General features: G+C 43.1%; 1 protein-coding gene across 1 annotated transcript; it reads right to left on the minus strand.

The window, feature by feature from the left end:
- Positions 1-182: 182 nt before the first annotated feature.
- Positions 183-22028, minus strand: LOC141140785 (D-beta-hydroxybutyrate dehydrogenase, mitochondrial-like). The gene is made up of 4 exons (XM_073628282.1): positions 21565-22028; positions 17634-17786; positions 11256-11386; positions 183-559 (listed from the first exon to the last, which is right to left on the minus strand). The coding sequence occupies exons 1-4, from the start codon at positions 21884-21886 to the stop codon at positions 227-229; spliced, it is 939 nt and encodes a 312-aa protein (XP_073484383.1). The 5' UTR covers positions 21887-22028; the 3' UTR covers positions 183-226.
- Positions 22029-22374: the final 346 nt, after the last annotated feature.

Here is a 22374-nt window from a genome sequence, read left to right on the forward strand (position 1 = left end):
ATATCACCTTTGTTACAATTGTATATGCTATATTATTTTTTCTTTATTTGCTATTTTTTTCCCCACGAAAGTGGAGTTACCCTTTAAGAGTAAGTATATTTTTGCTGTAACATTTATGTACAAACGTTGCTTAGAACAATTTAAGTAGTTTACAAACAATGACAACTACATGATGACAGAACTCTTTTGAATATATTGGCCATAACACGTTGCCTTTTTTATTTCATCAAGCCGAAACTCGAGATAAGATTTTATCAAACAGAGAGGTTGGAAGCCAAAGGTAAAGATAAACCGATATTTTCTCTGCAATAGAAGCCACTAAATATCGAGGCTTTGGTGTAGCCGAGGTGAGAGCATCTACAATAGCATCCACCACCTCATGGCCCTTACTGCTACCTTTGGACAGAGATAAATTAACAAAATGGTTGGCTTTCTCCACATATTCCTTGCTACAGCTTTCCTTTGCATCTGCAGAAAGTGAATTCCAGATGTCATCAGTAGATTTGTGTGGCAGGAGATTTGTAGCTTGCACATAATTACCAGGTTCTATCAGACACACCTAATATTAGAGAAAAGAAAATAAAGGTTAGCTTTGCAGCACTGGGGCATATATCTTCACTTTAAACCATTAGCTCTATCTGCATGGAGTTTGTATTTTCTTATTCTAAATGCGCATGGAAGAAAGAATGATGAAAAAACTATACTTACAATGTAAGAATGTATGAGGTCAGTAGAGTACCGGATAAGCTCAGTCAAGAGCAGGTGTGGATATGAATTGTTATCTGTAAAGTATTACTTTCTCAAGATATATGAGGGATATGTGCTATCAAGTTATGAGGGCTGCACTTTCTGACCTCCTTGTGAAAATGCTAGTTTCCTGGCTGCCTCTGGTTTTATACTTTACCTGGAACAAGCATGCAGATCAGAAAGTCAGAAAGTAGAAGTCCTTATCTTTATACTTGTTCCAGGTCAGTAAATAAAAGTACTAAATCCAGCAGGTCAGCATGATAGTTATCCATCATTTCAGGAGTTACTAGTAGAGCTACCATGTAATTGAGTTATACAGTATATTCCTTAAAAGAATTATTAAATCTACAATCACATACAGCTAGCCCAGGTATCTAAAAATATCTTGAGATCAGACTCGTGTCCTGCCCTTTGCAAAAGCACCAGACTGGGAAAACTAGGATCAGAATTTGAAGCCAGTTAGTAGAGAGCACAGGGATGACCCTATCAGTGGGATTCTGATCCTTCATTATTGTGTGACAAGCAGGAGCAGGTCGTTGACCAGGCTGTATTGCTTAGCTCCAATGAAATCTACAAGAAGGTCACAAACCAGGCTTTATTGTGACAGAATGCAAGACTTAAAGCGGAGTTCCACCCAGAAGCTCTCCCTCCTGAAGACTTCAGGGACATATGACATGGTCCTAGAAGACTTCCGGGCCAGTCAAAGACCGCAGTACTGCTCACGCATGCGCAGCGAGCACCTGGCTGTGAAGCTGCAAGCTATCACAGCCGGGTACCCTTAGTAGAGATGCCAGGGCTGCCAAGAGAGGACACGGGGAGAACACGGCTGCGGTGAGTATACCGCTGGACTGTGGGACAGGTGAGTGGCTGTTTATTAAATAAACAAACAAATGACAAGCTCCGCTTTAACAAACTTACATACCCTCTGATAGGTCACACCACACATAAATGTGCATTTGTGTAAGCCAATGTAGTTGTTTGCTCAAAGTTCTTTTATTTAAGCTTCTTGGAATATGTTGGTTATGTTCTTTAAAATAGTATTGGTTAGATAGATAGGTTAATTTGTTGGTATTTTTTTTGCTGTATGACTTAGGGATCTAATTAATAGTGTATTCGGTTTAGCAAATTCTTGTTATTTGCTTGCAGATAATTTATGATGTATATTAAAGTCTACACAAGCCTATGAGTGTTTCCTATTCTAATAGCAATTGAAGTAATCATTTCATGGTGAACACCACCTGAACTAATTTAAATCTCTTGGTAACCAGTAATGCAGGTCTTGTCTCATCAATGTTAATGAGGGATCTTTCCCATTTCTGATCTCCCTAAAATTTAACATTTTAGTATTCAGGTGAATGATCAATGGGTTGCCTCAATGAAATTTAGCAGGCGCTCCTGTAGATTCCCCAGTTTAAGGTATGAACAGCTATCTATCTTGGCTTTAAATAAAGTCTATTTAAAGCCAACATTTGTTTTCTAGGCACCAATATGGCAGCATACATGTAGTAGAAGCCTCGCCTACTTCCGCCCACAGGACCAGTGCAAAGCTATAAAGAGTCAATGCCCATATAACAGCCCATTCCCTTTTAGTTGTAGCACCCTCTAGTAGTGTGCTAGAGAGGATAGGTAAATTTAAGCAGGCCTGGCTGGTTTCTGGCCTGTTTGTTTTCATTCTGGGCTGGGAGTGGCTCAGGGTAGGGCTGAGTGACTCACAGGTGGTGTCATCAGAACCTCCCATTTCTTTCTAGAGGCTTCTAGTGCTTTCTTGAAGGAGAGTTTGGAGGGGAGGTGGAGCCACCTGAGGGGTGTTTGAGGAGCCCTGACCAATCCCCAATCTGGATTGGCAGGGGGCAGGCCTCCTTAAATACCCAGGGTCAGCCCAGCTGGGGAGGAGTTGTCAGGTGGAAGAGAAGGAGTGAGGGAGTGCTGAGGCTGTGGGGGCCTTTGAGGGAGCTCCCCAGTCTGTGGGGGGTGACCTTGGGCCTGGGCTCGGGTGCGTCGGGACCACTTTTTAAGAATACGTGAAAGGGTCCTGGACCAGAGGCACAAGGGAGAGCAAGGAGAGGACAGCGGGAAAGTGCACTGCTGAGAGACTCCAGGGAGGACAACTGGTTGCAACCAAGAGGGCTGGTGAGTGAGGCACAGTCAGGAGGACTGGGGAGACACACCTGGGAGAACTGGGAGCTTGCAGTCAAAGATGAGTGCAGAACCAGCAGAGTGGACTGTGGAAGTGACAGTGGAAAGAGGGCTGGCAGGGCCTGAAGAGGGCTAACTGGGATCAGTAGCCGTAGTTAGGACAACTAGCAGGAAGACTTTCTACCATTTTTCTCTGCTACACCATAGGGGCCCAGGGTGAGGAGTTATGAGCTTCAAGCAAGAGTGTGCAGGAGGAAGCTGAAGGAGTATGTACAGGGAGTATACATAGTTGTCCTCAGATTAATTGCTGTTGATTCACGCTGGGCATCCCATAACTCGCATCCCCATCCAAGTTATATCCCTCAATAAAACAAAAAAAAACTATGTTTACTGACTACTTCATGTCTCAATGTGCCTGAGATTGAATGCAGGGCAGGGCTGGGCAGGGTGAAAGACAAACCACAATTCTCAGCAGCCCCTGCGGGGGGTACAGCTGCATAGTCCTTACAGAACTCGCAACCATTATGAAGAGAAGAAACCCTTCCCTGCCACCTTTGGTGGTTTTCCACCAAGCTTCATCCTCTCCTGTAGTGCAGTTCCTGACCTTGGGATGCTAAATGCTCTGATAAGGCAGGGAACCCCTTCTGTAGATCTTTTGGGGTTAAAAAAAATGGGTGCTAACTAGCCCTGCATACAGCAGTGCAGCCAGGGCTATTTTCCTCATAAGCAGTGGCGGCCCATGCATTAGGGGTGCACAGGTGCCACCCCCCTATCTACGCCAGACTTTGAATTCCAATGGGGGGAGTTTTTTTGAAGCACGTGATTAGAACCAGAGGCTCTAATAAGCTTCAAAAATGTGTGGAAAAAAAGCACAGAAAAGCGCCTCTGAGTGCAATGCTTAATACATAATACAGTAAAAATATCCAACACATGTGAGTAAGTACAGAACAGCCTGAAACAGCGTGTGACCTCAGCGGGATCAGGGAAACACAACGCATTTCAGAGCATGCACGAGGCCAGTATGGAGCATGCACGCTCCTTTCTCAAGTGTTTTTGTTCAAAAAAGGGTGGGCTCGGGGCGCAGAGCACTGTGCTCCAATCCCACATAGTTGTGTGACAATAGCGAATGAATTTTCGCTATTTTCACACTACAGTTTCTCCTCGCCAATCAGGAGGCAGGTCGTGAGACCTGTTTCCTAAATGGCTAAAGCGTCAGGCGATCCTATTGGATGCCTACTGCTTAGGCGGAAGAGGAGACAGTACGCTGTAGGATGGGGGAGCGGATACCGGAGCCATCGCTGCCCGCACTGCGGGAGAGGTGGAGAGGACACCACAGCCCAGCACATGGGTAAGTGCCTGACCGCCCGCGGGGGGGGGATGCTGTCAGTGCCGTGCAGCCGGGTAGTGAGCGAGTGGGGGTGGTGGTTTTTGTTTGCCACCCCCCAAATGAAAAACCCACCAGCTGCCACTGCTCATAAGTGATCTTATTGTCTGGAGCCTGCCTCCCAAAAAGTAAGTGGATCCATGAAACTGTGACACCGAATTTCCAAGACAAGTATATTTTCCAAATTTCTGTAATTTAGCTGTGAATGTCCTCATCAATTGTGTGTTACATCTTTTCTCGAATGAGCTGCAGCTGCATTGTGTTCCAGTGTGCATTCTAGTGGCCATTGTGGAAAGAAGAGCTAAGGGTGGGATTTACTAAAACTGGAGAATGCAAAATCTGGTGCAGCTCTGGTCCAGCTTTCAGATTCTGAGTGCTCCAGTTTTGGTAAATCTGCCCCCTAAGTGTGTACATTTAAAGGATAAGTTCACCTTTCATAACATGTTACATGTTGCATCCATATTCTGGGTGTAACACATACCAGTCTACCAACGGACCGGCCCCCGCTCGCCCCCAATCCCCCGCTCTGACAGCTAGCGGGGATCTTCTCCCCCCTGCTAGCTGTCAAATTGGCCACCCAGCCACTTTACTCATTCAAAGCCTTTGCCTTTGCAGCTGTTGGCTTTTAGTTTTCAATGAACTACTAAGAAGCTGTGGAGCACTGTGGTAGTTCATTGAGTCTTCCTGACAGACTGTATCTGCTCACCAAAACTTGTGTAGTGGCATCCCCGACCTCCAAAGGCGTAATGGGGACCTCCAGAGTTAGGGAGAGCTGACATCCTTCTTCACAGTATGGGTTACTAGGCATGGTGGGTGTAATGTAAGTTGAAAACAAGAGATTAATTGTCTCTTAACAAGAACTGAGAGAGAGAGGGTTTAGGGCCAGGACACCCTTAGGCAAATGCAATAACAAATGGCAGATTCCGAGACAAAAATAGGCAGACGGCTATACAGGTAGAGGACCTTTAAGCTGGATGCAGCCACTGTATTTGTAGAACTGCTGTCTCCTATGGCAACTGAACTTTGAACAGTTAATAAAGATCCATACACGTAACAGAGTAACCCGTTATAAATCTATTCTCACATATCACTGTATATCTTCTTTTACACACTCTGGTCTCAGATTCAAGCTGTCTGGAGCAGAAGCAATCTGGATTTCCACTTTTGTAAGAGTAGCCTTGAGCTGAGGGTAGCCTCATATGAGGCAATTTCTTTGCCCTAGTTTCACCCCAGGCCTATATAGGCCTTTGTTGTTCAGGGAAAAGTTGACTCAGTCTTTGGACAGGTGATTTGCTTATCGTTTAGGCTCAGTGGATTGGCTCTGGAGCAAGGAAGTTGTTTAAGGAATCCCCACGGCAGGACACCTCAGACACCTCTGGGGTAGAAACCAGGACACCCTTGCTTTCAAAGGGCCTGGTTGTCTTTGGCGTCTTGTTTCCCAGAGTAGCATCCAGATATTCTGGGTGGTTTGACAGTCCCTATAATATTAGACCTCCTTAGTGGAAGGGTATGTAATCCTGATTCAAGCAGACAATGCCTTGAAAGTGGCATACATCAACTTTCAGGTGGATACAGAGTTTTGCTGTAGCAAAAAGATAGATTGGTATCCTTGGCAAAACATCAGGCTCCAGCCTTATCAGGCATTAGCATTCTAGGTATACATAGTGCCAGTCAGACTGCAACAGACAGCAGCGCCAAAACCTGTGAAAGTGACTCCTACCCATAGAGCTATTCCAAAAGCTGTTTCACATGTAGGGAACTTCAAAAGTTTACTACCTGGCCCTGAGGTTCAAACTAAAGGCTAAACAGTTTAGGTACAGGTGCAGTGGTACTCTGGTGGATGCAGTGGATGCTCTGGTGACTCAGTGGGATCAGTATATCCTTCCTTTGTTTGTCTCGCATGTTCGGGATGGAAGGCATTCCAGTGTTCCTCATTGTATAAGGCTGATCCAGGCAGATGTGGTACGCCAAGCGCAATCAACTGGATCAGGATCATCAATTCCCAAGGAATGTTTGATATCCGGTTTCAAGCTGCCTCTGGCAGCTCGATAATTCAAGCTCACATTCTGAAAGACAGGGAAGCATGGAGTCTAAGACTCCATTGATGCTAAGCTGAGAGGTCTGCTTTTTCTTGACATATCTATCACTGGACATGTGATGCATACTTATCTTGGTGTAAGCCTCAGGACTTTCTCCCAAGGAGTTTCTGCGTTGGACATGTCCTCTCCTGCAGTTGGGCTTAGGTCAGCTTTTGGCTCTTAATGTTGCTGCCTGTGTGACTTTGTGGAATCTGAAGTAGTTCACTCATAGCCTTCACTTGGTAAGCCAATTGTTTGGACTGGTTCCCATATCTGGCCTGGAACCCTTGACGGATTTTGCATAAGACAAGATTGTTGGGATTTAGTTCTCCATCTTGCTTGGGGTAGTTTGTATCTGTCCCCCCAAACAGGACATCTTTATTCAGTTCTTTGGTCTGCCTCCTGTTCCCAAGGAAGCTTTTGTCTCTTGGATGTTGTAGAGATGGAAAGTTTATCTTTCAGCCTTTAATATCCTTGTTTTTCAAGATGGACCCTATACTGATGCTCCAATTTCTAGCTCCATCAAGCCAAGTCGACTCAGCAGAACATCATCCAACGCCATGGTCTAGGGTTCAGGTTCCATCCCTTCCTGACAAGATGCACTCTACTAACTCTGAGTGCTTCCTGAGCTTTTGGCTGCAGATTGCCATTTCTCAGATTGGTGGGAACACAATAGCAGTTGCTACCCAGTCTATCAGTCTGAAGGTCATGTATTTCTGTCATTGCAGAACTTTCTATCTTTCCATGCCATATACATCCATTCATGAGTTTGGAATGAAATGAGGAGTGTTGAAATGTCATGAGGACCTTTGGGTGGTTCTGGAGACCCTGTATCACCCCTAATACATCGAGGATAGTTGGTGCACTGGACACGCTCTGGAGGGCTTATTACATACAGGCTTCCCTTGATCCTCTGTAACGGGGGATAACGGGCTTCTGGTAAGCAGTAACCCCTTACATTTTGGTGGTGGATTTCCGCACTAGTCCTTCATTCAACTGTGAAGAATACGCTTCTTATGGATGGACACTAATCATTGTTCTACTTCACAGGTGTTATTATTGTGTGGGCCTTTGGATATCAATTCACCTGGCCCATTCACTTTGTTATATATATGGACATTTTTTATATTTTTTATATTTTTTTTTATTTCATTACACTAACTGTTTTTTGCAATTTATGATTTTCATATTTCTTTTGTTTAACATAGGGTCTTACAATATCAGTTGTATGACCTGCCTTTGTCATCTAATTGGTGCACGAGAGCACTTTTATATTTCACATGCTTAGCGCGATTTTATGTTTTTCCAATTTGATTACTGTTATTATGTTGTGCAGGAGAATTGCTGCTTTGCATATTTGTCATTTCACTTAAACCGTCAGCTTTTGGCACATTATTTTTGCAATTTTTGACCTTAGCGCAGTTTGTTTTCTTTTTTTTGTCATTTCTCAGATTGGAATGCTGCCACCTAGGCTTCTATCCTCAATTTTTCTATGGTCTACCAGGGGCTTGAGGTGATTTAGCTGGATTAGTGCACTTGATACAAGAGCAGTGGGGTGCTGTGCATGGTGCTTTTTCCCCATCTGCACTGGCTTTTATTTGGTGGGATTTGGGGGTGTGCCCCTTTAGAGAGGGGGTTCACCCAGGGGATCTGTCCTGTGGATTTGGATGCTGGTGCGGATGGGGACAGTATCGCGGATGGTGCTCAGTTGTTTTTTTTTTTTTTACCAGGTGGACATTCAGCCTCATCTGAAGCCAGCTTCTAGTATATGAACCCTTGGGCAAGCTATGTGAGCTGCAAACAGTTGACAGCTTTGCTGTGTTGTTACATCAAGAGCCTGCAGGTGTTTTGTTTGCCTATCCCATTGTGGGATTGCTTTGACCAACTTTAGGTGAAATACTCCTTCAACACATAAAAATCAAAGATAGCACACTTGCAAACGGTCGTTTAGCTACCCATAGCAGCTATACCTAGTTCTTTTGAAACCAACAATGGTAGAAGGCTTCAGTGCACAATCGCCTTTCAGTTCCTAAGGTTAATTTTAACGGCCCACTATATGGCTGGGCTCCAGCCACCCGAAATAACTGCTGCATCCTTGACCAGCAGTATCTGGACATTGTGAACATTGTAGGCACCTTACGCAGAGAGATGTCAGCCAACACAATAGAGTGGACAGCCAATCAGGTCTTTTTATGGTGCATCCTCACTGCAGCTGTCTTTGACAGAAAGGTGGTGGCTTACTCTCTTTCTTAAAAGATAGGATTTCCTTTAGTTTCCCACCCTGGTAGCTAGTTATTGGTCTACTACATGTATGCTGCCATGTTGACACCACAAATACAGAAAATTGTATCAAGTACTTACAGTACCAGAATTTTCCTTTTCTGGTGCCATTCCATGGCAGCATACTGAAACCACCCAATTCGTTCCTAGCAATGTACAGGGAATGGGCTGTTGAATGGGGACTAACCCTATAGCTTTGCACTGGTCCTGTGGATAGAAGTAGGTAGGGATATTACCACATATGCTGCCATGGTGGTACCAGGAAAGTAAAATTACAGTAAATATTTTAAAACGATTTTCCATTTTTTTTTCCATTTTGATAAAATTGGGAAGGGGTAGAATCCCGTCATTTTTTTTTACCATCTGTGTTGCATTGGGTAGATTTCCCTTTACTTCCTGTCCTGTATACATAAGCGGAAGTGAAAGGAATAATCTCCATAGTGGGGAAAATTAGCGCTGATTGAATCTGCCCAGGTTTGATCCACACGGTGTTCAGCAAACCTGTCTTAAATTCAAAGAATATGATCTTAGAAAATCCCATTGAAATTGGTGGGGAGTGTTATTTCAGGTAAACCTTGTTAGTCAATTCTTGCTTTTATTTGGCATTGTACCAATGCCAAAACGTATCTAAAAAGTTACAGTACAGTGGAGAGTCTGTTTCATGTCTTTGCAGTGCAGAAATGTCTGTTATCCAAGTAATCACTGGACAGCTTGGATAACAGATAGTGTTCAGAGCTTATGACCAATCAAAGTGGTCACAATTGTCAACAGTGCAAAGTTTATATCTGAGAGCCCCCCCTATGTTGTGAAGGAAGTATTTTATCAAATAAAAAGTAAATGAATAAAGGGATCAATAGCAGAATAATGGTGAGGAAATTCAAAGTGGTATTAAACCCAAAACGAAAAATGTAATATATTGCAGCATAACAAACCTAAGATGTGGTGGCTGCATTCGTTTTTTCTCTTATGCCCTGTACACATGGTCGGATTTTCCGACGGAAAAAGTGCGATCGGATTGTGTTGTCGGAAATTACTATTGAGGGAAGAGTCTATTGATGCTGACTGCTGGTGTGGGTCTATTGTTGCTGGGGGGGGGGGGGTCTATTGCTTCTGGCTGCAGGGAATCAACTTTTTTACTGCTTTCCTTGTTATCATTAACTAATTCCATACAAATTACGTAGCACCACAAAATGATACTTGGTTCTGGTTTGAGAGCAGGCTATAAAATTTTCCGACAACAAAATCCAATCGGTTAAATTCCGATCGTGTGTACACAAATCCGACGCACAAAGTGCCACGCATGCTCAGAATAAATTAAGAGACGAAAGCTATTGGCTACTGCCCCATTTATAGTCCCGACGTACGTGTTTTACGTCACCGCGTTCAGAACGGTCGGATTTTCCGACAACTTTGTGTGACCGTGTGTATGCAAGACAAGTTTGAGCCAACATCCGTCAGAAAAAATCCATGGATTTTGTTGCTGAAATGTCCGATCAATGTCCGACCGTGTGTACAGGGCATTAGGCTTTTTTCCATCTGTTTTCACCTAGTGATCTGGCCAGTAACAGTAGAGTGCCCCCTATTCTGGATGAAGGAGGACCTTTGGACAGCAAAATTGTCATTCTGAGGGGAGTGTTAGATGGACTAGCAGATTTAGATACACTAACCTATTAAATCAAACTGTTATAGCGATGACAACTACAAAATGGCTTGGTAATGAAGAGGTGTTATTTGTCTAGTACTTAAATTGGCTAATGAGGGAGAATATGTGAAAAATGTCATGACACAAGGCACAGGCAAGTATTTTTCTTCCAAAATTTAGAGATTGCAGATGATAAAGCGGTGTAAAAATTGCCCAGCTGTAGGACAGTTGAGGGAGAATTGGCCTAAATAAACTGGAGACACAAGGCATAGGCAGGTGTTTTCCTTAAAATACAAAAAGAGGGTATACTTGCCTGCTCTGTGCAAGGGTGTTGCACAGAGCAGCCCCTTACCTCCTCTTCTGCTACTCTTCTTCTCTTCTGATTGCTATGGTGGCACGTGAGCAGGCAAGCTTGCAACCCAGGCTGTGTGCGTCCATAGACACACACAGCGTGGCTTGATCCTGCCCCTCACTTCTCCTCACAGGATTTGACTGACAGCAGCAGGAGCCAAAGGTTGCCATCGGTCTCAGTTTAGCCTGTGAGAGCAGGGAGAGGAGACCTGTAGATGGGTTTGATAGAAAACTCTTGTAAGTGTTAGAGAGGGGGAGTGGGGGGAACAGACAGTGGAAGGCTTTTTACCTTAGGCTGGGTTCACACTTATACAAATTGGATGCGGGTTTCTCTTCACACTAGCTGTGAGCCGCAATCACAGCTAGTGTGAACCCAGCCTTAATGCATAAAATGCATCATAAAAAAGTTAGGGTTTAGAGCCATTTTAAAGAATTAAGAGAAAAAGCCAAACAGAATATAGCTTAGCTGTCTAAAAATTGGCCATCGGAAGGACAGTTTTAATTATGTAAATGTATGTCACACCTATGTACTATACATTCACATGCACACATACACAATATATACTCTTAAATACACACAGCACAGACCCTGAAGCTAATCTTGTTGGCATGCCTCAATTTAAAAAAAAAATCTTACCCTTACTCCATTGCTCATCATATCTAGTCGCAAAGAATCACAGAATTTCTCCATGCCAGCTTTTGACATGGCATATATGCCATTCATCGCACTCAAATAACTGCTTATGCTTGACATAAACACCATACGTCCTGTAAATACAGACAAGTAAAACAAAGGAATACATTGGTAGTCTTATTTTCCTTCTTGGCTGTCAGTAGTTTTTACTTTTTTTTAACCACTGTACACTTATAAAGTTTTCATTTTGAAGAAACAACTAACAAATGCAAAAGCACATACAGTGCATCCGGAAAGTATTGACAGCACTTTACTTTTTCCACATTTTGTTTTGGTACAGCCTTATTCCAGAATGGATTCAATTCATTATTTTCCTCGAAATTCTACAAACAACACTCCATAATGACAACGAGAAATAAGTTAGTTTGAAATCTTTGCAAATCTATTAAAAATTTAAAAAAAAAATGAAAAAAATCACATGTACATAAGTATTCACAGCCTTTGCCATGACACTGAAAATTGAGCTCAGGTGCATCCTGTTTCCACTGATCATCCTTGAGATGTTTTACAACTTGATTGGAGTCCACCTGTGGTAAAATCATTTGATTGGACATGATTTGGAAAGGCACACACCTGTCTATATAAGGCCCCACAGTTAACAGTGCATGTCAGAACACAAACCAAGCCATGAAGTCCAAGGAGTTGTCTGTAATCCTCCGATATAGGATAGTATTGAGGAACAGATTTGGGGAAAGGTACAGAAAATATTCTGCAGCGTTGAAAGTTCCAATGAGCACAGTGGCCTCCATCATCTGTAAATGGAAGAAGTTTGTAACCACCAGGACTCTTACTAGAGCGGGCCGCCCGGCCAAACTGAGCAATCGGGGGAGAAGGGCCTTAGTCAGGGAGGTGTCCAAGAAGCCGATGGTCACTCTGACAGAGCTCCAGCGTTTCTCTGTGGACAGAGATGTACCTTCCAGAAGAACAACCATCTCTGCAGCACTCCACCAATCAGGCCTGTATGGTAGAGTGGTCAAACAGAAGCCACTCCTCAGTAAAATGCACATGACAGTCCGCCTGGAGTTTGCCAAAAGGCACCTGAAGGACTCTCAGACAATGAGAAACAAAATTCTCTGGTCTAATGAAACAAAGATTAAACTGTTTGACCTGAATGGCAAGCGTCATGTCTGGAGGAAACCAGGCACCGCTCATCACCTGGCCGATACCATCCCTACAGTGAAGCATGGTGGTGGAAGCATCATGCTGTTGGGGTGTTTTTCAGTGGCAGGAACTTGGAGGCTAGTAAGGTTCGAGGGAAAGATGAATGCAGCAATGTACAGAGACATCCTTGATGAAAACCTGCTCCAGATCGCTCTGGACCTCAGACTGGGTTGAAGGTTTATCTTTCGAAAGGAGAATGACCCTAAGCACACAGCCAAGATAACAAGGGAGTGGCTACGGGACAAATCTGTAAATGTCCTTGAGTGGCCCAGCCAGAGCCCAGACTTGAACCCGATTTAAACATCTCTGGAGAGATCTGAAAATGGCTGTGCATCCAACCTGATGGTGGTTGATTGGTCCTGCAAAGAAGAATGGGAGAAACTGCCCTAAAATAGGTGTGCCAAGCTTGTAGCACCATACTCAAAAAGACTTGAGACTGTAATTGGTGCCAAAGGTGCTTCAACAAAGGGAAAAGGGAAAGGGGGAATCAGGACATAAAGCTACTTAAAATCATTTTGGATATAACTTGTACACCACTGATACACCACTGATACCGCAACCTAACTATAATTAATAAACATTTTTTAGAGACATTTCTTAAAATTATTGTATATGTTTAAAATTCATTCTATATACATATATGTATATTTGGTGAATAGTATTGTGTATAGATTTTATATTGTATATTTATTTTGTGTAAGATTTATATATAAGAAGAACCTTTACATGATATGTAAAAAAGTATGTAAGAAATATATGAATATATAAAAGATTGTATATCAAATGTTTTATATATAAAACATTTGGAAAGTTTATTATGGATCTTTATAGACTCCATGTGTGAAAAGAATTTCTTACACACGTGATCGTCAAGGAATTTTCCTGTAAATTTTATGAGGTATAAACTAAATTCTACCTTTTACGATATATTGTACAAAAATAGAAGATTAAAACATCAGAAGATTAGAAAATCCTTGTAAGAAATGTTTAGCTTATCATTGAAGCATAAGTTTAATCCTAATAATAAAAGGAAGGGACTCTGATGGTACAAGTGTGTCCTATATGTGGAGCTGGCCCTACTACAGCATATGCATGGGTGACCTTCCTTATCACAAGCACCACACCTTTTTCACCATATGGCTGGGTCCACTACATAATGGAGAACCTGGAACACAATGACAGCAATTTCATTTGAAGTGCGGACAAGGGAGGAGGAATTGTCATTTTGAATAAGGTGGATTACATACTCTGTCACCTACCAGAAACTTAATAGGAACCCATTATCCATCTACAAGCCCCTATTACATAGCTTGGTGGATCAGGTATACAAAAAGGGTGTAATCAGTAAAGCTGAAAAATAATTTTTCAGCAGAGAACATTACATCACATCGTACTTTTACCATGTACCTAAAGTACACAAGAATGCCACCCATCCACCTGGACGTCCCATCATTGCAAGTATGGATAGCCTTACCTGCTACATCTTAGTACATAGACTTCTTTCTGCAGCCGATTATGACATCCCTTCCAGGGGTGAGGGATTCCACCCACGTAAAATGACATCCTCTCAGATTCGCCCTTCCTGCGCACCCGGGAATGTTCGTAACCATCGCGTCACATATTGGGGTAAAGGGCCAATGACAGAGGCCCTTTACCACGTGATTGCTCTGTCCAATGACAGAGCGATCACTTGTCAACAAACCGGTGCATGTCCGGTACAGCTCTCTCCTCTCCTTGCACACTGTACACACTGATCAGCGCAGCGTGCGAGGAGAGAAGGGAGACTGCAGCAGCAGTCACCGGTTGCCTCATCCATGCCTGATCTGTGCCCATTTGTGCCTCATTCATGCCTCACCTGTGCCCAATTCATGCCCCATCTGTGCCTCATTCATGCCCCATCTGTGCCTCATTCATGCCCCATCTGTGCCTCATTCATGCCCATATGTGCTCCATTCATGCCCATATGTGCCTCATTCATACCACATCTGTGCTTCATTCATGCCCATATGTGCCTCATTCATGCCCATCTGTACCTCATCCATGCCTCATTCATGCCCATCTGTGCCTCATTTATTGCCTCATCCGTGCCTCGTTAATGCCACCTGGCCTCATCTGTGCCTCATTCATGCCTATCTGTGCCTCATTCATGCCCATCTGTGCCTCATTCATTGCCTCATCCGTGCCTCATCCGTGCCATATCCATGCCTCATCCTTGCCACATCAATGTCTCATCCGTGCTCATCCAAGCCACATCAGTGCTCATCCATGCCCGTCCGTGCCACATCCATGCCTCATCTGTGCCTCATCCATGGTCATTTATGCCACATCAGTGCTCATCCGTGCCACATCAGTGCTCATCCGTGCCACATCAGTGCTCATCCATGCCACATCAGTGTAATTACAGTCCTTATCAGTGTCTCTCAAAAGTGTAATAAGTAGTGCAAAAGTCTCAAATGTGTCGTATCGCCATACTCAGGAGGAGTAGCAGAATATATTTTGGGGTGTAACACATGCTATGTGTTAGAAATATCTTATAAATGGACAACTTTGTGTAAAAAAAAATTTCATTTTCGTTTTCATTTTTTTCGTTTCGTTTTCATTTTCTTTCCACATTTTCCAAAAACTTGTGGAAAAAAATGACATGTTCGAAAGACTCACAATCATAGAATATATGTTGGGGTGTTTGCTTTCCAAAATGGGGTCATTTTGTGGACGTTTTCATTGTCCTGGTGCTCCAAGGCCTTCAAAAGTGTAAGAGGTAGTCTAGAAATTATATGTGTAATTTATGCTTCTAGAATGCCTTGAGGTGCTCCCTGCATATTGGGCCTCTGTATGTGGCCAGGCTGTGTAAAAGTCTCACACATGTGATATCGCCATACTCAGGAGGAGTAGCAGAATGTGTTTTGGGGTGTAGTCGCAAGTATGCATATGTGATGTGAGAGAAATAACCTGTTAATATGACAATTTTGTGGAAAAAAAATAAAAATAAATCTTTACTTTGCAAAAAATGGTGGGAAAAAAAATGACAGCTTCAAAAAACTCAACATGTATGCTCGGAACCAAGGAACGAGCCAGAAGCAGTCAGTCTTGTAAACTAGCATTCGTAATGGAGAATTAACATTCGTGATGTGGCAAATTATGAAATCCCGAAGTCCAGCGCATATTCTCTTCATCTTTAATGGGGTAATAATAAAGCTGCTTTGCTGGTGATACTGATAGATTATTGCAAACAAATTTTCAAAGGCTTTTTTTTTCTAGTGATATCAAGAATAATATTATGCTTTTTTTTTTTTTTTTTTTTTTTGGGCAAGTTACTATAACACCATTATCCCGTAGTTTTTAAGATCAAAGATACAACTATGTTCGTGACCCTTGTTAATTTTACATTGTATTTTATAAAATGGAACTGCCTACTCCCAAACTATCATTTGAAGTAAAACACATAGCCAAGTATTATTCTACACAATTTTTTTTATTGTGCATTAAAAAAAGGAAACAAATGAAATTAGACATGCTATCTGCCAATAGAACTTAACCAAAAAGTGCATTCTATGCATCCAAAAATATAGAAAATATAACAAATCAAATCATTATTCAACCAAAGAATAATGTCAAAGCAATAACTCCAAGGTCAATAATAAATAACATGTTATCTCCTCCGATTCCGCAACGTCTGGTTGACGAACGGCCGTTCAGAAACGAAATGAAAAGCACGAAATGAACAGTGCGAAAAGAAAAGTGTGAAAAGAAAAGCACAAAATGAAAAGCGCAAATCAACACTCACCAAACTTCTACTAACACGAATTTGGCAGAAGGAGCCCAAAGGGTGGCGCTAAAGAGATGAAAAACCATGTAGTACGTCTAATACATCACTATGTTCGTAATTGTTGGCCAACAATTGTGTGGCCGTGTGTATGCAAGACAAATTTGGGCCAACGCCCTTCGGAAAAAAATTCCACGGTTTTGTTGGCCAACAATCCGATCATGTGTACAAGGCATAAGTGTCTCAAGAAATAAGATAGGCCGTCAGTACATCAGGTGTGATCAGGTGTGATCAATTTTCAATGATTACCACCATAGTTTGTAGACTCTATAACTTTCACAAAGACCAAATAATATATACTTATTTGGGTTATTTTTACCATAGATATGTAGCAGTATAACTTTTGGCCAAAATATATAAAGCAAGATTACTAATTTGCAAAATGTTATAACATAATAAATGCATTTTCTTTTTTCAATTATAGTGCAAAAAAAAAACAGTGGTGATTAAAAGAAAGCTCTATTTGTGTGAAAAAATGACAACAATTTCATATAGGTACAGTGTTACATGACTGAGTAATTGTCATTCAAAATGTGAAAGTGCTGAAAGCTGAAAATTGGCCTGGTTAGGAAGGGGGTAAAAGTGCCCAGTGGGCAAGTGGTTAAATTTGTTTGAAGAAAATAGCATTTTGTCTTATTTTATTGTCATCTTGTTTGATAACCTAATGTTCAGGGGTTGTCAATCTTTAAAATAAAAAAGTTCCTCAGAATCATGAGAGAAAGGTCATCTTTATATTTAAAAATTATTCTCATTTTTTCCAGCTCTAATATATACTAAACATTTTATAAAGACATAAAGTTCAAAACCATGAAAAATCTCATACACACAATAAGTGCAATACAATTTGTGCAAAATACTTTAAAAAAACAAAAAAAACTCAATAAAAGTGCTTAGTGCAATAAGGTGACCATGCGATAAATAATAATAAAACAACAAAAATTTCATATTGAAAAGTTCTTCCAAATGTAATCCAACAAAGTGAATCCTCTGGCTCTTTGCAGTGCACCTTCACCCACCAAGAGAGCATTCAAAATGCTTACCATAAACCAAAGGCTTCACTACAATAGGCGGAAATTTGCTTAATGGTATCCAAACAGCAATCGCCACTCGGACCTTCAAATGCTCCCTGCTCCAATAATCAAATTGTTAGCTGACTTTTTATGCACAAGTCTCTCTGTTACCAAATAGGTAAAGGAATTTGCAGTTTTAAGACCTGGGCACTGGCCAGAAGATGAACATTATAAGCCAAAGATACCTCTGAATGCTTGCCATTGGATGTGTGGTACAAGCCCCAGATGCCTGGTCTAAAAACAGCAAGGAAAACAACCATATCTCACCTTTACTTTTCTGTATCAGTGGTGAAAAAGCGAGTGTGATCCTAATGCTTCCAAGTAGGTTAATATCTAGAATTCGCCGGGACTCTTCAATTGTGTGCCAGTCAAAACGTCCCCACGTGCTTATGCCAGCATTATTAACAATACCCCACAGTCCTAAAAGAAAATAAATATTTTTAGTTCCATAAAATTAAATCAGAAACATATAATTTCAATTAGTAAAGCCAATTTCATTAAAGTAGATAAGGAATGAATTTGATATAAAAATTTGATATTTTTATATTAGAGAAGGATCAGGCTGTGCCTGTAATCTGCATGCATAGGGCACTGTATGTGACAGATGGGGCATTTTGATGGCATGGACAATGGGAAATGAAGTATATGTGCTGAAATGCAAATATAACTCGTGACATGGATACTGCAAAGAGAGCTGTGCAAAATTGTGTAGTTATCTAGAGTGCAGTGGTGGCTGGTGGTTTTTGTTTTTTTTGAGGGGGGGTGGCCCCCCCGATTGGCCGGTGGCACCCCCCCCCCCCGCTGTTTGCTGGTCGATCCGATACGCCATCGTAGTGGGTGGCGGGCAGCGTGCAGCGGCTCCGTGTCCTCTCCTCCATGGTGGCTTCCAGCGTGCGGCTCCTCCTCTCCTCCTAGATGTCCAATAGGATCGCCTGTCCTTTCAGCCAATTGGGTGATGGGTCTCATACCCACTTCCTGATTGGCCGGAAGGAGGACCAGTGTTAGAATAGCAAATAATTATTCTCTATTCTAACACACCTGGGTGGGCTGTGTTTGCAATGCTCTGCTCCCAGAGTCCACACTATTTTGAAGCCTATTAGAGCCTTTGGCTCTAATCGGTGCTTCAAAAAAACAACCCCGCCACAGTAATTCATGCAACAAGGGGTAAGGGGCCGGACGCACGGATAGGAGGGACGGCGGCACGGATAGGGGCGGTGGCGCTCTTAATGGTGCCGCCCCTGCTAGAGTGCAAATGTCACTAAAGCCATGGATCATGAGGAATGAGCAGTGTGTGTCCATATACATGTAGCAATAACTCTCGGTGGAGCTGCTGGTTTAAGCGGGCTTGTTACCTTCACTCTCGATACCTCTGTTTCACCGGCACCAGGTCTAGGATTCCGTTGAGTTTACCTCTAGACGATATAAGCACCAAACACTTGAGTAGATTTTCCAATGCTTCATAAAATGAAAAAGGGAAGTAGCAGGGAAGAGGTAGTAGGAAAGCTGCAGGGAAGCTCAAATACCTTTCTGTTGTATTTCTTCAGAACATTCTTTGTAATTGAACACTTGCAATTGAATAGTCCCCCTTTCGTAGGATTCAATCTTTGCCCGCCTGGATAGACATATCTCACTTGCCTAGCAGCCAGTACGTAGCACGAACAAAAGTCTCTGCCACAGACTTATCTGGAATAAAACCCGTACGATCCTCTGCCACAGGATGTATTGGTTTGTGATGAATGTCAGATACAGTACTTGAACCTTTAAGCCAACCCGGCAGTACTATACTGTAAGATTACTTCGGAATGCGTCCTCCAACCAAGTCACCAGGCCCCTCTCCAGACCATCACTCTGTATGATCCTTCTATGACGGGTCCTCCCCTGGGATCTTCTCAGTTGTCCAGCTTCTTCACTCAGGATAGACAGCTCAGGACCATTCCTCTGCTGCTGTGGTAGGCCCCAGACAGGCTCCTGAGCCCACCCACATTCCGCAGCGACGCGAGGTGGTATTCCTAGTGCATACTTGTCGGCCAGGAGGGCCAGCAGGTGGCTGAAAATGAACCCTAAAACATGGCGTCTGCCCATAAATACCCTCTCCCAGAATGCAACTCGGAGGACCACCTCCACCGAGTTATCTCCGGGACAAAGGAGCACTCATCCGCTTCAACACGTTGCTTTTCCAACACCTACTGATGGTGACAACGACACCCACCGGCACAATGTGGAACTGCATGCAACCTCAGCCAAGCTGGAACAGAGGCAAATCTAACTTCCTATAATAAGCGACCCACTAAATTTACCTATCAGCGGTAGATAAAAATTTACCAGCGCTATATATATATATATATATATATATATATATATATACGTGATTCTCCACTCCCAGGTGCACTCCCAGGTGATTTGTCACAGCAGAAGCTAATCAGCAGGTGCCAGCTAATAGATGTCTGTCAGCACTCGCCGATCGTCAAGAAGAGATGCTGGACGGAGCTCTGCCTATGTAAACAAGGCAGAGCTCCGTCCTGACAGCGGGAATGTGATGGTTTTTCTTTCCCTGCAAAGCAGGGAAAGAAAATCCATCACATTCCTTGAACGCTGCATCGAGATTATCCTCAGGGGCAGGGGCATTGCTAGGTCTGCAAAAGATCTGGGGCTAGAGCTCATAGTAGCGGTCACCAACCTGGGAGGGGGGGGGGGGGCATGCCAGTAGTAAGCAATTTTTTGCAGGCAAAGGAAGGCTGGTGTTGGTGTTTCAATCACCATGGAACCATGGTTGATATGGTGTCAGGGTGATCGAGACGCATTGTTTCTATTGTTACATTGTAATATATAATGAAGTGGCTCAACTCACCGTAATTCAGAATCAGTGGGAGCCCTGGGCGTGTCACTTGCCACGTCACCTGCCACCATTTGCAGATTGTCACTTGCCACCATTTGCAGATTGTCAATTGCCACATCACTTGCCACCATTTGCAGATTGTCACTTACCACCATTTGCAGATTGCCACTTGCCACCATTTGCAGATTGTCACTTGCCACATCACTTGTCACCATTTGCAGATTGTCACTTGCCATGTCACCTGCCACAATTTGCAGATTGTCACTTGCCACATCACCTGCCACCATTTGCAGATTGTCACTTGCCATGTCACCTGCCACCATTTGCAGATTGTCACTTGCCATGTCACTTGCCACCATTAGCAGATTGTCACTTGCCACATCACTTGCCACCATTTGCAGATTGTCACTTGCCATGTCACTTGCTACCATTAGCAGATTGTCACTTGCCACATCACTTGCCACCATTTGCAGATTGTCACTTGCCACCATTAGCAGATTGTCACTTGCCACGTCATTTGCCACCATTTGCAGATTGTCACTTGCCACATCACTTGCCACCATTTGCAGATTGTCACTTGCCATGCCAGCCATTGCCACCAAATGTGCATTGTTGCTGCACTGGTGGCAGGCTGGCAGCACTGGTCCATTTAGTGAGGGCAGGAGAGTGGAGATGCGGGGCGGGCAGTGAGAGATGACATAACCTCTCTGCTCCCCGCTGCACCTCCGACTTTTAAAAGGCCCGTGCTGTGAGGGCGGAAGAGCGCTGATGTGTGGCAGGCAGTGAGAGATGATGTAATTTCCCTGCTCCCCACCGCACATCGCTCCCACGTTGAAGTGGCCTGGCTGTGAGGGCGGAAGAGTGGTGACGGGCCTGCTCGTCTCTCCTCAACCTCCAATGCCGCAGCTGCAACCCGCTGAGACTCGTGGCTATGGGCTCCACATTCGGGGCTCCAGCCTTGATAGCCACACCCTGATGATGCCTTTATCCGGCAATATCCATCAGGAGCTACAGAGTATAAAAGAGAAGAGAGGCGCCTCTAAGTGTAGCAATATGTTGTTAAATGTTGTACCTTCATTAAATGTAACCATATTGCTACACTTAGAGGCGCCTCTCTTTTCTTTTATACTCTGTTGTGACATGATACTACTTGTATATCAAGACATCGCTTGTATATCAAGTCATTATTTATAAAAAAAATTAGCTTGTCTTGCAAAACACTCTCAAACCAAGTTACTCTCAAACCAAGGATTTACTGTATATCCTAAAAATAAGAGAATACTTCCGTTTCAGGACCGTGGCTCTTGAAAACAGCAATGGTGATCACAGCACTGAAATGAAAATAAACAAATACTATTATACCTTGAGCAGGAAGGTTATCTTGTACGTACTGCTTAACCTCAGCAACCTCCTTGTCACTGGTAACATCCAGCCGGATCACCCTCATCTTCCCAGAGGAGGAATAATTTAATAGAGACTGAGCCCCTTCTCCTTCCGGGAACAGACAGGTAGCAAAGACGGTGAAGCCCATATCAAGTAACCTGCGAGCAAGTTGATTCCCGAAGCCTGAATCACAGCCAGTGATGAGAACTGCTCGTTCTTCAGGGTCCAAGAAAACACGATTCCGTCTTCGCCTTGCAAAGATTACAATGCTCAGCAGAAGTATCAATATAGTAATGTACATTGTTGTTCAAGCGGCCGAACAGCTAGCGTGTGGGAATGTATCTGCTGCCTTAAGAAATGTGCACAAAAAATGTGTAGAAAGGTAATAAAACACAATACTGAACACGTCCCTCTGTCATTAGAATACACCCAGCTCATTCCTCCTATAGGCAAACAAGACCTAGAAACTTTACTAGTTACAAGAGAGACTACGGGCGTAACAGTTACTGGCAGTGTGCCAAATTAAAGTGGAAGATCCAGTTAACAGCAAGGCTTCTGGAGATAGAGGATAAAAAAAATAAAATACCTGTTATATCAGCATTAAAATGTGTCTCTTTTAATGGATTGCAGGGACTTCTATCTGTACTTACAGAAATAGTAACAGCATTCCTGTTTTTTGAATGGGCTGAATGGGAAGGAGCAGTGGCATAGCTAGATTTTCTTACAACTGGGGCAAAAGACTCAGTTCGGCGCCCCCACCCCGAAGGAGGAATTCTTTTTTGACAATTG

The sequence above is a fragment of the Aquarana catesbeiana genome, linkage group LG04, assembly GCF_042186555.1.
Source record: "Aquarana catesbeiana isolate 2022-GZ linkage group LG04, ASM4218655v1, whole genome shotgun sequence".
In the NCBI taxonomy this organism is placed as follows: domain Eukaryota; kingdom Metazoa; phylum Chordata; class Amphibia; order Anura; family Ranidae; genus Aquarana; species Aquarana catesbeiana.

What these genes read in the sequence shown, in the direction of transcription:
- LOC141140785 (XM_073628282.1), bottom strand. Translation starts at nt 21,886, where the DNA reads ATGTACATTACTATATTGATACTTCTGCTGAGCATTGTAATCTTTGCA. An exon ending in AGATAACCTTCCTGCTCAAG is followed by an intron (nt 17,787 to 21,564) that starts GTATAATAGTAT and finishes ATTTTCTTTTAG; the next exon opens with GACTGTGGGGTATTGTTAAT. An exon ending in ACTGATACAGAAAAGTAAAG is followed by an intron (nt 11,387 to 17,633) that starts GTGAGATATGGT and finishes CTGTATTTACAG; the next exon opens with GACGTATGGTGTTTATGTCA.